This window comes from Pipra filicauda, unplaced genomic scaffold (assembly GCF_003945595.2).
Source record: "Pipra filicauda isolate LSUMZ 115617 unplaced genomic scaffold, ASM394559v2 scaffold322_size837228_pilon, whole genome shotgun sequence".
Classification (NCBI taxonomy): Eukaryota; Metazoa; Chordata; class Aves; order Passeriformes; family Pipridae; genus Pipra; species Pipra filicauda.
The window spans coordinates 710,834-726,856 of NW_024104446.1; the positions used below are offsets into that span (position 1 = coordinate 710,834).

At 40.3% G+C, this 16,023-nt stretch overlaps 1 protein-coding gene across 7 annotated transcripts in view; it reads left to right on the plus strand.

Annotated features, from left to right (window-relative positions):
* Positions 1 to 16,023, plus strand: part of ABLIM1 (actin binding LIM protein 1) — a 196,634-nt gene that overhangs the window by 88,747 nt on the left and 91,864 nt on the right. For all 7 annotated transcript variants that reach the window (XM_039383744.1, XM_039383743.1, XM_039383742.1 and 4 more), the window contains one exon: positions 6,322 to 6,456. In XM_039383744.1, coding sequence (XP_039239678.1) covers positions 6,322 to 6,456 — 135 coding nt within the window. Of the gene's footprint in view, positions 1 to 6,321; positions 6,457 to 16,023 lie in introns of those variants that run through there.

Here is a 16,023-nt window from a genome sequence, read left to right on the forward strand (position 1 = left end):
TGAAGATCCCTCTCTGATACCTGTGGCTAATGACTGCAGTAACATTTTTATCAGTCTCTGACAGCTGGGAGGTTTGATTTCAGTCTGAGTCACTGTTGGTCACCTTAGCTGATAGGATTCTTATAGATTTGAGATTCAAGAACATTCTGCAGATAAGCAAAATGACTGCATTTTTCGCCCCTTCCTTTCAGTAGGTATTTCACTAAATCCTCCAGTCTCCACTGTACTGGGCTTTTACAAAAGAGGAATTCCTTGGAGACTGTACTGGTTATAGACAGACAGGCTTTACAAACCAGAGGTTACAGACAGTCACCTTTGTGAGAAACACAAAGGGTGGGAGAAAATTACTTCTCCCCTCTTTACAACAGAGCATGGAGGAGAAGCGATAAGGCAGATTTGGTTCTTGAACTTGATCCTCTGGTGTCTCTCTAGCATCTTTCATCCCAGGACAGATTTTCTCACAGTGTTATCCTGTGCACAGTGGCCACCTGACTTCCTCTGTCTTGTCCCAAGCAAGCAGCTGCCCAGCTGAAGTAACACTGCAACCACTTGGCAGCATCAGAGACTGAGGGAATTTTTATTTTTCAAGTTTTGAACTGCAAATCCTGTAAATTAATTTAAGAAATTATAGCCTCCAAAGCCATGTCAGGTATTACAGAGAGAGAAGAGACGGCAGAGAGAATTGTCTGTAGGATGATTTGGTTGCATTGACTGCCTTGGCAATCTCTAGCACAGTCATCTTAATTTCATTCCTGAAAGCAGAAAGGAAAGGAAATTTAAAACAGGCTAGCAAAAAACAGTAGTTCCACACCATTACATTTCTGCTTTTTCCTTCTTAATAGTTCAGTCTTTAGCTAAGAAAACACAGCAGCCAGTTGAATTGTTAACATTTCAGAGCATGCTGTCTGTGGTAGGCCACTCAAGATACAAAGGACATGGCTGTGAAATGCTGGGACCCCACTTGCCCGTGCTGCAATGGGCACAGACTGTTCTCAGTGCTGTGCAAAAGAGCCCAGAGGTTGTGGAACTATAAGTCATAGAAATTGTATTTCCTAGCATAAAGTTTGAAGTTACATATTCTACAACATGGTTAGAGTTGACTGAGCATAGCTTCAGGTTCATTTGTGAAGGTATTCATACAAATGGGAAAATGACAAAAATTAAAATTAAAAGAGTAATAGCCCATATCCTCCTCTTCTTTTAATTTAGAGGAAGCTGGTTTTTTACTGCAGTTTAGAGCAAAGCTGTGACCTCTGCCTTGCAGCATTTGCATAGCAAGGTGTTTCCCAGAAGCTTCATCCTGACTTCCAATAAAAAGCAAGGTATTTTCTGGCTTGCAGCAGATACATGGAGTCTTACCAGCAAGAGTCTGCAGCTAAGAGTCACTTAGCTTGAGCCTTTGATTTCTAACAGTTCTGTGTTCAGGGAGAGAATCATTAATAAAGCAAGCTGCAGTATTTATTTTCATTGTTTTCTTTATTCAACAACTGTGTCTCTTTAAGTAGTTGCTGTAATTTTCATTCCAAAAAGGTTCGGTACAAAAACTGATGTCCTTTTTTCTGTCTGATGCAACAAAACATATAATTGTTATTAAACCCTCATACAATGATCTGCTTTACATAAAACACCCCAACAGGACAGTTTTAAACTTTACACAACAAATTAAGTCTTTCACTTTGCTCAGAAAATGCCTTTGGTTTCTCATAGGAACATTGGGTTGTTAATGGCCTTTTCTGTCTCCTTTTCTTTTTAATTGTTTCTTTGCAGATCTGGGATTATTTTGAAAAGTTTAGATAAAATGCAGTAACAAATATGCTCAAGCTGTTAGAGTTGCTTTGAATTTACATCAATATAGTGCTGTTGCAAAATGTAATGAAATCAACATTGCATGATTCACAAGGGAACATAAGGAATGACAAAAATCATGGTGATATGTATGCTGAGTGACGTTAGCACAAAGCAATACTCCAGTCACAAAGACTGTTTTCCTCATGGATGAAGATGCTATTGATTTTTTTATATTCTCTTTATTTCCCCCAAATTAAATTATGTCATTCAGACTTCCCAGTTGTCCCAGTCAGTGTACGTGTTACTCTGGGTAAATTGGATATTTAATGAGACATTGATTTGTCTTATTGGAAACCTAAATGAGTTTAAGAAAGCATTATTAATTATTTAATCATTTAAGCTGGTCTTGAAAGCAGGAGTGGAAGTCTCCACCTGTCTTGTCTTGAAAAATTCTTCTTTGTATGTCCCTGACCTGAGATTTTGTTCCTTAATAAAAGAAGTCTTCAGGCTGTGCCCAGCAGCATTGGAAGTTGAAACTATTATACAGCAACTTGAAACTTTGGAAAAGTTTTGATGTTGATCTCTTGTAATTGTAAAGACTATGACAGCTTTGACTTCTATAGGTACTGTAGCTTTCAAAAATTCATACTGAAAAGTGTTGAAAGAATAAAAATAAGACTAAACATTCAAAGAAATTGTTGCATTTGTTTGATCTGTGTGCATGCTTCCAGCATCCCTTTGTTCAAGTGAAGACACTACGCTAGTTTGTTTAACTAGAGCAAGTTTAACAAATCAGTTGAATTAGTAGTCCAGGTACTTGTGATGGAATGACATTTGTTTGGAACTAAATCCATTGTGTTTGTAGGTGTGAGCTCACATTGCTGATGTGAGTGAGGCCAGTAGATATATTGTGTTTAGTCTTAAACAAAAGGGTCCGTGCACCTTGTTTTACTGGTTGGGCCAAGCTGGTATCTGACATGATTTGCATGTAGACAAGTATCAGCTCAAATCGTTTTACTGGAACTGGCAAATACCTGACTTGTGTTTATGTTACACACCCATGCTGTAAGTATGCACTTTATGATATGAAGACAATCATCAGCCCCGGTACTGAAGCAAGTACCTGTTGCTCTGGTACCATCTCTCCCTCAGAAAGTTGTTAACTTACGTTCTTTTAATTTCTTTTGGCTGGGAAGGCAGTCATAGTGTTGATATATTTGGATGTGAAACTTCATTAAAGGCAACACAGCTTCTTAAGTTAGTGTTTGTCCACTCACTTTCTAAGGAATGCTGCTTCCAGAAATATGATGGATGTGACCATATGTGACCACTGTCTGACTTAACGTCTTAGATGCTTATGCAACTCTTTCCATCTCAGCGCCCAGGAACCTTGTCATGGTATTTACTCTCACAGCAGGGTGAGGTTAACAGTGCTGTTACACCCAGTTTACAGGCAGAGACACTGGAAACACAGATAAACCAAAACATTCAAATAACCTAACTTTAAACTGGTAGGTCCCAGGCTCAGAGACTTAGATAAACTTAACTGTCTGACTTTAGTCCTTTAGAGTTAGAGGATGTCATCCAAAGAGCCTAGATACCTGTTAGAGAGCAGAGGTTGGAATCTGGATTATCCAGATCCTAAATTAATGTCCTATTGCTAATTATACTGTCTGGAGTCTATTATTGTCTTAGACATGATCTAGAGTTGCCTTATTGCATCATTGCTGCTAGTGCATGATGCCTGAGAACATATCCTCTAGCATTTAGTTGATATGGGGAGGGTTGATGCAGGCAGAGCCTGAATTATTTACTCTCTCAAGATGTGAAATCCCTGTAAGGAGATGAAAGCAGCTCCTGGCTCACCTTTTCAGACCCAGGGCAGTTCACAACTGACATGTCCAGTAAGCTGGCTGGACTTCAGTCAGAAACATTTCTGTAAGCTGCTTGTAAAGGTATTTAACTTTTTTTTTCCTTCAAATCCCTGTTCTGTCCTCACTGGTAACTATAAAAGGTCACCTCTGTCACTGAAAAGCCTTGTGTGTATTGCATATATCCAAAGGAAAAAGCTTGCAAGCAATTCCTTACAGGAAGGCAAAACTCAGTTACTCAGTTTTGACCTACAGTGCCAAATTCAGGCCAGTAAGACAAGCACCATAATTAGCTTCACTTAAGAGATCAGCCTGGAAATAGCAACTAACAGTATTTGTATTCGTTTAAATGGCTTTAAAGGCAGAACTGGAAAGAAGCTGCATCGCTGGACCAGTGTTATTTACATTTATTTACTCTCCTAAAGAGAAAAGATTGTTTCAGATCAATAGCAGAAGATCTGGAACCTGGTGTGCAGAATGTTAGAGTGTCCTCCACATGTGAGTTGAAGAGAGCAGAATGTTGCAGATGCAGATTTCACATTGCACCATATAAATCATAGGGAACATTTTCCCAAATTCTTGGTCCAGTTCCTCTTGTGAGCAACTTTAAAAGTCCATTCTGTTAATTTTTTTCAGCTGGCATCAGGCCCATCTCAGGGTATCTGGTTCTGAGAGGGAATTTTCCTCATGATAATTTAATTTGCTAGCACTTGTCTCTATGGTTCTTTCTTTTCTACTTTCTTCCTTTCCTTCTCTCTTTCTCTCCTTCTCTCTTTCTTACTCTCTTTCTCATTGCATAATCTATGTGTTTCCTTGGTTACCAGTCAACAGTCTTGTTTGGAAGAATAATAACTTCCACTCTAGAAATAGTATCACATTGTAGACTATTAGATGAGGTTCACTCAAGGTAAGGCATTCACTGGGCTCTTCACTGGAGCTCCTAATTGAAATACTGGTTGGCATTACCAGCTGCATTCTGTTCACCAGGATGGGCTGAGTAACTGCTCAAGGGAAATAGGTGAAATGAGGCTACCAGAGAAGAGGGTGTTAAAAACTTTGAGCTTGAGTAGAACAATTCAGCTGTTCATTTTCTTTGAAGTTTGGTGTGGGAGGTGTGGGTGGTGGTGGTGGTTAAGAACAAACAGCTACCATATTAATTTGGCTGGACTTATAACAGAAATGACTTAGAATATTTGTTATTCCTTATTCTTGATGCTGCTACTCCCCTAATCACATATTAGGCTTTTTATTGTTAATCTTGTATTTATATAATACAGAATGATAGCAGCAATTCTTCACTAAGGCATTTATATAGGAGAGTAATATAGAAGGAATTCATGAAGTGATGAGTCTAGAAATTGCTAGAAATTCATTGAAGAAGGGGAGGAATCTGGTGTAGTAAATACGAGCAAGGTATCTCTTCTATTGCTGTGTAAGCAGCAACCTGAAAAACTGCAGAGTCCTGGTGGGGGTGATGTCAGGAATTGATCAGGAAAGGAAAAGATCTCCAGAAAACTCCAAGATAAAATAATGAAGATGCTTCCCAGTGGCAGTGAGAGGGATGTAGCTGTATCAGCACTCAGTCCTTCGCAGGCCGGGAAAAGTAGGACAGGAATGGTAAAAGACAGAGGCATGGGTAGATATGTTTTCTCTGAGATCTTCTGATGAGAACCACTAGTTTGAGAACAATATTAGAAGGAGGCAAACTTTTTACTGCTAGAATGGGATGTGGGAGGGAGAATTGAAGGAACATAGGTTTGTTTGGGAACATTCTGGGTAATACTTTCCACTTCAAATGGTACAGTTTAGGTTAAATCTTGCTCTGGTTTACAGCCATGCATTTCTGTTGGAGCCCCAAGATGCCACAAGACACATCTGAAGAAAAAGTTAAACGTGTTTTACAAAAGCCAAATGTGGAGCAATTAAACTTTTATTATGACAACGAAATACATGAACCTTTCCTGTTCCTGTCCAAGCTCTGCTAAGGACAGTTGGATGGCTGATTACCACTACCTGGAATTGTGTCTCCCTGACTATATTGCATATACTTTGGTAATTTCTGCCTACTCATAGTTTCTCTAAGTTGAATGCAGAGAGGAATTTCTGCTAGAATTAATGGGAGTAAAAACAAATAATGTATTCTTTTCTCTTCAGGAGTGCTTTCCCTGTGTCTCTGCTGTAGCAAAAAGGAGATGTTTGTAGTTTATATTTAGTGTAGTCATTTCATATAGACTGCCTGGTTTATCTGGTTTCCCAGAACTTGATTTGGCATTGCTTTCCTTTAATCTTTTTTGCTTAGATTTTATTTTTTTCTTGGATTAAATTAGCTCCTCCATTGGAGAAGCACACACTCATGTTCTTGGATAGAAAACTGTAGGCATTCCGAAATGCTCTGTGGCACTGAAACTGTGGGGACAGTTTTTCCTCGTCTTTCCATGGCAGCCTCACTGGAAAGAGGTAGTAGTTGATGTAAATGGCTTAAACTACTGGTTTATGAAAAGACTATATTTAAATAAAATGGTGGTGACTTTTTAGATGAGCCTAAAATAGGACCAGATACATTTGTATTATGGTCAAAAGTGTCTGAGAACACAGAGTTATGTACAGGAGAAAATATTCTTTTTGTTTGGGTTGAAATATTGTTTGTTTGTTTGTTTTACAGTGGCCCATCCTCAGGAGCCTCACCACCCCTCTGAAAAGCCAGTCATCCACTGCCATAAATGTGGGGAGCCATGTAAAGGTGAAGTACTCCGTGTTCAGGCCAGACACTTCCACATCAAATGCTTCACCTGCAAAGGTAAGACCTGGATATTGATCTGTTGGAAATGAGTGTATTTATGCACTGGTACCTTGAACCAGTGAAGAGAGGTTGCGCTTCCTGTGATCGGCCAGTTACAGATATTCTCTTTGCTCAGTACCTGAAGGATTTGAGGGTAAGGAGGGTCAAGAAAGGAGGTGAAATGGTTGAATCACACATGTACCAGCAACAAGGTGATTGACACCACACAGAAGAAACTCAGTATGCAAACATCTGAATTTAGTTGAATTACATGAGACATTTGGTTTTATGGGGTGGGGGAGGATGAATTTGCTACCACTAAAAATCACAGAATCACAGAATATCATGAGTTGGAAGGGAGCCACAAAGATCATTGAGTCCAACTCTTAGCCCAGCACAGGACCATCCCCAAGAGTCACACCATGTTCCTAAGAGCATTGTCCAAATGCTTCTTGAACTCTCTCAGGCTTGGTGCTGTGACCACTGCCCTGGGGAGCCTGTTCCAGGGCCCAACCACCCTCTGGGTGAAGAACCTCTTTCTCAGATCCAACCTAAACCTCCCCTGACACAACTTCAGGCTGTTCCCTCAGGTCCTGTCACTGGTCATCACAGAGAAGAGATCAGTGCCTGCCCCTCCTCTTCCCCTCATGAGATCTCTCCTCAGTCTCCTCCAGCTGAACAAACCAAGTGTCCTCAGCTGCTCCTCACACGGCTCCAAATCCAGGCCCTTCACCATATTCATTGCCCTCCTTTGCATGCTCTCTAAGAGCTTAATATCTTTCTTATATTGTGATGATGAAAATTGCCACTCAAGGTGAGGCCTCCCCAGAGCAGAGCAGGGCAGGACAATCATCTCCCTCGACCGGCTGGCGATGCTTTGCCTGAGGCACCCCAGGATATGGTTGCCCTCCTGGCTGCCAGGGCACCGCTGACTCAAAGACTTGGAACAGCACGTTCTGTTCTGAATACTTATGTGTTCATTCTTGTTCTTTTCTCCTGTACACTGGGCGCAAGCTAAACAATAGAAAATTGTACCTGAAAGAAATAAAAAAAAAAACTTAGCGCTTTTTAATTTTATTTGCAATTTTATTTACTTCATGCAGTTCTACGTAGACAATGAGTTTCATATATTTCCCAGACAGTGAATTAAGCTTGGTCTTCCATGCTTTTGAGTCTCTGGGCCTCCCTCTCCATTGGCTAGGATTTTCTAGGATGCACACACGCTTTCTTGGAGGCCTCACCTGTTTTGGAGTCCAATTTGGTTGTGTGTGTAAGGAAGCTGCATGGCAGGCAGCTGTGTTATGGGAAGAGCTTTACCTCCTGTCAGCCCTGGTTCTTCAAAAGGGTTCTAAGGCTTTGGGCTGTGGAGCTGCCTTGGGAATGGGGAGAGAACGACCCGTTGCACAGAGCGAGGACCTGAAGGGCTCTCGGCAGCTCCAGCTCATACCACTGAGCCCTCTGTGACCACAACAAAGACTCACTGTGTTTTTTTACAAAAAAGAGGTTTAATGAAGCATTAAATAATTATAGAACTATGCTTTGTGAATTCATGGCCTTTGAAGATGGGTGTTCTGGAGCAGGAGGCAATCCTGACTCCTTCATACAGCTTCTGTTTAATGAACAACAATGCAGCACTGGCTGAATTAAGTAACTGCAGTACGTAGGATGAAAGGTGAGAATAAGGAGAAATACACAGGCCCATGTGGAACAAGGGAAGCACCTGCTGATTCAGTTCCAGCATAGCACAGGAGAGATACAATCAAAGGGCTTCAGGCTCCAGGTGAATGTGGCCAAGCTGGTGGCAAACATGGAGTAGGGTGCTGGAGCAAATCAGAGTAACTGAGCAACTAAAACAGAGTAGAAGAATCTGTATTATGTAGTTTTTCACTTCTATTACACCTGTTACTTTTTCTGAAAGTCCATATCTAGTGCATGTACTGCAGATCCAGACTTTGTAAAGTGCCTCAAGCCCAGTTCCTGAGTTTCAGTTATATTTTTCATGTTCTAAATGTGGGTGGAATAGTACTGTAGTGTGATTGCTGAGTTCTTCTGCTTTCTGAATATATGGAATATAGCAGAAAATAGAAATAGTTGTTTTCGTATGTTACTAGAAGTCACTTGAGTTACTTGCATGTTGAAAAATGAATGGCTAGAACCTAAGAAATTATGTTTGTTACCTGTGGTTTTTAATTAAATACAGCTAAATAACTCAAAAAATGCTTAACTTTCTCCTCGATTTTAACATCTTTCATCTGTGCCAAACTGGGATGGCATCAGCCTATCATGGAAGGCGGCAAGGAGCACTATCTGCACTATTTCTGAAATGCTTGGGGAAATGTGTATCTCTTTCTCTATTACAGTTGCTGTATTTCAAGCAGTACTTGATGCAATATAATCCTTAATCAGTTCAAAGCCAGCAATTGTTTCTTTTCTTGTTTCTGCCTGTAGTGAGTAGTGGTCTCAATTTACAGAAGACACTGGATTAGGATATTTTCAGCATCAGGCCAGATGAGACCCTTTGAGTCATGAAGGAGAATGCTAATTCAGACCAGCCAGCAAACAGTGTGCTAAGGACCTCCGATAAAGCAAGGGGGCAGATGGAACAGGGCTCTGGAATTCTTGTCCTGATGAATGCACCACATTAATCTTGCAATTTTTTGGGGTTTAATAGCTGCTTTTTTTTTAATTTTTTTTTTTTTAATAGCTGGGTTTAATAGACTATTCTGTTGGTTGGGTTTACTAGGTTACATTTTTTCCCCTACCCTAGAGCAATATCTAAACTCATCTTGGCTTCTGTTTGTGAAAGTATTTCCAATCTAATGATGGTTTAGTATTCTGTAATATTATCTATCTCATGACTGTTTACATGAAGATCACCAGAGAAAGGAGAGATATAGAAATATCATGCAAATGAAACTATGATTTATATAATTTACTTTTTAAGGAAAATTTGAGTTTGTGAAAGGTAACTGGTTGCATATGTTCACTTATTGTTTAGTGGGAGGGGGTGACAGTGTGGCTTCTGCTGGTTGTAGTATCTGCACGTTCCAGTTTGAACTGAGAAGGTCAGTGCTGAATCTTAAGAGACTTTTCCCATGCTGCTCATTCAGTTTGTGCCTTATTATTTGGGTTTGCCAGGGAGTGTTGTCTGTTTAGAGTTCAGTTGTCTTTCACTGAAAGAAAGGAAAAGGGTGTGTATGGGAGGTTGCTCCAAATCCTGTTTTGAATCTTATACCCGGGCTGCAGATCTTGTATACTGTTTGCCTCTCTTACTTAAGTGAATGCAGTTTTTGTTTAAACCATATAGTTATTTACTTACATTGCATGTTGTCTGACCATATGCTTCATACAAGTGGGACACAGCAGTTCAAGTAAGTGGGTTTTTTTTCCTCTTCGTCTGATGAGTTTTTAATTTGACATGACTGCGACTCTACAGGAGGTGTATTACTCTATAAACCCTCCTCGGTTTATAGAGTAAGTTGTTAGCTAAAGAAAACAGCTGATACTGGGACAGAACTTATCAGCTGCATCTACAGGTGGCTTCGTTATCTTTCTCTTTTTTGTATACTAAACTTTGCTCTTGAGACTTCAACTCATACATCTGCAGCATGAAAGTCTTGAACAAGCTCATACTTGTCTAACTGTTTTCATACCTGCTGAAAGTGTTGAAACTTTTACCCATAGACTTAGAAGATGTGGAAAAAATCCATTTCCTCATAAAGCTGTCACACTAGTTGTATAGTTGCAGAGTTTCAGTGTGATCCTGTTCTTTGCTCTGGTATGTATTTCCTTTTTTTTTATTGCCATCCATGCTCTCAACTTTGTGTTTACATAATGCTGTAATGCTGCTTCCCTAGGTTATGTCAGAGCCTCCTAGGCACTCCATGACTGCTTGGCATGCATGTCAGTGGTGGTTGTTGCACTGAAGGAACACGGTGACTTCAGTCTCCGTGCTGCATCAGCCAGCCCAGGACATGCTCATGCGTCATGTAATGTGATCAGACAGTCGTCTTCCCCTGTAGTTTGGTGCTGCATCCATCTCTGGAATCTTTCTCAGAACAGAGTAATAGCTTCCTGACAAAGATGACAAGTGAAACCTCCATGGACAGATGTGTTCCCATGCCCCCATGATAAGATGCACCTCGCTGTGACTCTGCCTGTTGAGAACCACGTGTGTCCCGCTGGTGTGTCCTATCTGCCTGGCAGGGCTGGCCAGTTCTATGTGTGGCTCCTGATAAGAGCTGGTAGAAAAACAAAGAGCTGAAAATGGTGTGGCTGTCCCCGGGAAGGTGAGCTCTGCCGCCCCCCCCCCCCCTTCCCCCATAGGCAAAGAATGTCAGGCAGGCAGCAGCTGACTCAGAGCTGGAGTTAACAAGGGAATGATGGACAGAGGAGGGATAAGAGAGATTTAGGAGTGCTCCTGGAGCACAATTCAGAGCAGTTGTCTTTTGCTGTTTTATAACAAAGTCATTTGCCTTGCTAAGGATTTACACTGGTTTGTGTTACAACTGCAAATTTAATTGGATTCTGTGTTACCTCCAGTTGTAATAAGTCTTAAGTTCTGTTTTAGTAGGAGTACACTACACTTACCATACCAACTTGTTAATGTCTACCAGGCAGTGGAAGCAGCAGGCTGAGAGGAGGGAAAGTTAAATGAGGAGGTTGGAGGGAGAGCAGACTGAGCTGGAGACATCACTGGTTTTGTCTTTAATAAGCATTAAAATTAACAAGAATGAATTCGTAGCTTATGAAGAAGTAAAAAGTTTCTTCTAAGTGTATACAGGGATAACCTTTCTGGAAAAACTACGACTACTCACCACAATGCTGTTCCATATGTAACTGTGTGTGGGAACAGACCCTAAATTACTCTGCATGAGCAGAGATTTTAATATCTCAATTTAAATTGTGATCTGATACAAATGATAATTTTCTACCATTGTCAGTTGATAACAGTTCATTTTACCTTATTCCATGCACTAGGAGAGGAAACTTTGAGGGTAGAAAAATTGCTATAATAAGGCTTTATTATTAAGCCTGTGATTCATCTTCTGGGCTAGAGGGAAATGCTGGTTTCAATACACTGTATTGCTTAACAGAAAGAGCTTTAAGCTTTCATAGTAACAATGTAAAAGTTTACATAGCTTGATTTTGGTACACATAGAGATCAGTTGCATTATTTAGAAGGTAGTGTAGTATTTGCAGTAGGAGTATTTCAAATAGACATTGTCCCTGTTCTTGATGTTGAATATAAATTGGAAAACGTAGTTACCTTCCATAGGGTAATATAAACTAAAAGATATTTAATCTCATAGATAAGCAGTCCTGCCATAAGAATATAGATGGTGTCCTAAAGTTTTCTAGCCCTCACTATCATAGAATCATAGTACATTTTAGGTTGCAAGGGACCTTAAAATCACCTAGTTCCAACCCCTATGCCATGGGCAGGGACACCTTCCCCTAGACCAGGTTGCTCAAAGCCCCATCCAGCCTGGCCTTGAACACTGCCAGGGATGGGGCAGCCACAGCCACGAGGCATAAACATCTATAATTTGATTAAGCAATGCCAGGTGGAAATGTTTCACTGTGTATGTTTTATGTGCTATGGTGATATCAAATATCAAAAGGCAATTACCTGCTAATAATCTTGCTAATTATAAGGCCAAGCCAAGTCTTGGCATCCAGAAAGCATTCCACAATCCTAGAGTATTCCTCTGAGAAAAAACTTTTAGCTTCTATTAAAACATTGTTATAAATCAGCATAAAGCAGTTTCTTAATTATGGAATAAATGTGCTAATTTTCCTCGTTTGAGTTACATTTCTTTCAAGCTTATTTAGGAAAGCCCATATCAATATGTATTTCCAGAACTCTCTGTGGTATGTTTAGATTCCAGGCAAAGGTCTGAGTTTTTTTATGTGATGGATTTTCAAGACTACATCATCTGTAGTTCAATGAGCTTGACAGGGAAGGGGGAGGGTTCCTAAGTTTAGATTGTGACTTTGAACTGGATCTTCCTCCCTTGAAGGACTGGGAAGAAGTTAGGGTCATGTAAGCAGACACTATATCAACAGTTGGAATGTGTTTTAAATCATTAGTTCTTTGACCTTTGATCTGTCATCAGATTCTTTCAGTGGCAGCAGGAGGAGGCTGCAAATTGGCTGCTGGGTAGTTAATGCTATAAATAGTTCAGTGTGAGTGGATGGAAAGTTTAAATATGAAGACATTCTGATAGTAGATATCCCATGCAGTGCTTGAAAAGATCTCTGCATTTCCACGAATACTTCTGAAGAAGCTTGTGAACTCCTCTTCTCAGCTTGGTTATTGAAACAGCCTTTAACATTATCAAGTCAAGTCTTTTCATTTTTATCAAGAGTGTTTGTATTTTCTTTTTTTTTCCCCCGTAAACCTGAGTGCTTTGGCTTTCATTTAAAGAAAAGGTAATTTCTAGTCATTAAAATATAAAAATTTTGGAAGATATGAGCCTGAAGTGCTCTAACAGGCAAATAAAACCTAAAAGGACAGAAATGTTACAGTATCCTGGTTCGAATGGTCAGGACTCTGGGGATCTGACTGAAGATTTGGAGGATTATAACTCTACATGCTTTATCCATGGTAGAAAGTGCCATAGAAGGACACGAGGAAGATTAAGATTTTAAGAGTGAAAATGAAAGAGAAGTACTTGTTGTTGAAGAGATTAGTACACAAATCTAATGAAAAAGTGAAAAGGAGAGCACACTGTTTTTTGTGTGCACAGGGAGACCAAAGGAGGGAGACATGTTTAAGGACAGCAAATCAGGTTTGAACAGTTGAGAAATGGGATTTGGTTGTTCTGGGAAGCTAACAAAGGTTAAAATTTCTCCCATGTCAGGAAATGGGATTCAGATGTGAATTCATCCATTCAGGCTCAGTTACAGCTGTGAGAGTAATTGCCATTTCTGCATTTGCATGTCTTAGCTGCTGTGTCTGGAAGGCTGCTCTTGTTCTTGCAGTGATACCTATTGGTATTTCACTTCAGGTTCAGTTTCTTCCCATTCCGAAGAGAGGAAGAGAAGGGACAGGCACTGATCTCTTCTCTATGGTGACCAGTGACTGGACCCGAGGGAATGGCCTGAGGTTGTGTCAGGGCAGGTTTAGGTTGGATATTAGAAAGAGGTTCTTCACCCAGAGGGTGGCTGGGCACTGAACAGGCTCCCCAGGGCAGTGGTTACAGCAGCAAGGCTGACAGAGCTCAAGAAGCATTTGGCTGATACTCTCAGGCACAGGGTGTGACTGTTGGGGATGGTCCTGTTCAGGGCAAGGAGTTGGACTGGATGATCCTTGTTGATCCCTTCTAACTCATGATATTCAGTGTTTCTGTGATTCTGTAAAGTGGATCTTGCTTTGCTCTTGGGATTAGAATACTAGTGATGACAATTAGTTGATACTGATCTTAGTTTAGCTGGGCTTGAGGTCTCTTTCAGTGACCAAACATTTGACAGGAAATGAAATTAATTGCACTGCTTGGCTGATGTTGACCAATGCTGACAGATGCCATGTCAGATTCTTAAAAAGCTGCTGGATCCCTTTGAAAGTAGAGGGCCTGCAGGATGCTTTACAGGTGCTTGATTAGTGGGGCAGAGCATCCTTATGAGAATACAAAAGGTTGCTTGGGTTTGTCAATGCATCCTTCAATTGCCAGACTTGGATGAGGTTTGGTTTTGTTCTATTCTTACATTCTTTATTTGCTTATTTAAAATCTTTTTAGAGAGATCTCTCATCTAGATAGTTACAGTCAAGCTATCCCAGGCTAAACTTTGACTTTTTCCATTGATTGCATTTTCTTCAAGGTTCATTTCCCACAGACCCGTAAATGACTTTGATCTCTACCTCGTGCTTAGTCTAATGTGAAAGGTGTTTTAAATGGTTGAATGATTCCTGCCATTGTTCCCATCCTGGTGCATGAAACATTGGTGTTTCAGTGGCGAAGTGGGGAAGCTGTCACATTGCTACATTATATACAGCAGTTTGCTTGCTGTTGGGCTCACGTATGAGCTATTGGCTGTTAGATTGCTAGAAAGACTGAAATATATGCACATAAAACGTTTCTCTGTGCAGTGTTGTTTGTATCTCCTGTAATAAGGAGAAAAGCGAAGACTGAAGGACTGAAGGCAGTGTCATGGCATTGATTGGGAAGTTGATCAAGTTAAAACATCACTTTTGGTTTCAGTTGAGTGAGTGCTTGCATTATATGCCCGGGGGTTTCACTCAAGTACCCCACTGAGAATAACTTGTGTCATAATGACAGTGTCACTCAGTACTTGTGCAGGCAGGATGCTTGAAATGGAGGGTCAGGATTTTTCAAGGGAAGAGGAGAAGAGCCTGACTGGAGGCTAGAGGATGATTCCCAAGGGGATCTCAGACAATTTAGGAGAAAAGGGGAGAAATGCAAACTTATCTTTTGCTCAGGAGGTATTTATATATCTCTCATCAGTGTATGACAGAAAAAGTCTCCAGTGATAGGAGTGTGGCAAATGGTCATCAGGATTTCTGTTTTTTAATGATGCCTTGCAATCTCTGCAGTGGTAGTGCTGCAGCATGGCTTCTGAGATTTATCATTCTCATGTGGCCTGATGATGCTTCAATGTATATTCATTCTTTAAATTACTTACACCATCAAGAAAAGTGTTGATATAAGAAAAAAAAGGCAGAGAAAGGCTTGAAATGCAGAAACTTTAATAAGAACATGAACCTTGCTTTCATCAATATGGGATTTGTTAAACTCTTACATGAAAAAAAGAAACAGATTTTTCCTGTGTATTTGTTTGGATGATGTTGATAAACTGAAACGATGCCAAATTCCATTCTACCTTCAAACAAGAGATCCATTATGCCCTAAGAATAGCTGTTGTATGAATATTTTCCTACTTGAGAACAGCACCATTATTCTATGAAGCTTAGAAATACAAGAAAGAAATAAAACCCCAACAGGAAATTGAATTTGCACCTTATTTAATGCATGGTAACAAAGCAGATCATTAGATTTTTCTTAATAAATAGAATTCACTTCTGCAAACTGAGAGCCCTCTCTCAAGAGGGCAAGAGTCTGCTTGTGTGGTTTTGTTTCTTCAGTGTTGAAACAATTTTTACTTAATGTCAACATAGAGTTATTTTACTAAGGGCCTGGTTTTTCAACTCTCGCTGACAATAAGCCTGAGGAAATCCTGCATAATGCTCAGTAGGATCAAATCCTACTTCCATTCTCTTTGAAAAAATCTGATCTCTTCATTTTCGTCATCTCTGTTAAAGCTTGGAAGTGACTCATCTTAAGAATGGTCCTGGTCCCGTGGAGATCCCAGGCAGTTGGATTGCTCTTGAGCAGCTGCATTTTGTCATAATAGCCCAGGTTTGCATACACAGACCCTGTAGCTTTGAGAGCTGACAGCAGCACTGACAGCGTCTCCAATCCTTTTGTCCTTTAAGGATGCAAAAAAGTAGCTCCAGAGAGTAGTTCAAGACAGAAAAAGCTGGCAGGTGGGTGTTTTCCATACAGTGGGAGGCAGAACTGTATTCCAGCTTATTCCATTCACAAGAGAGGCAGGATTACTTGT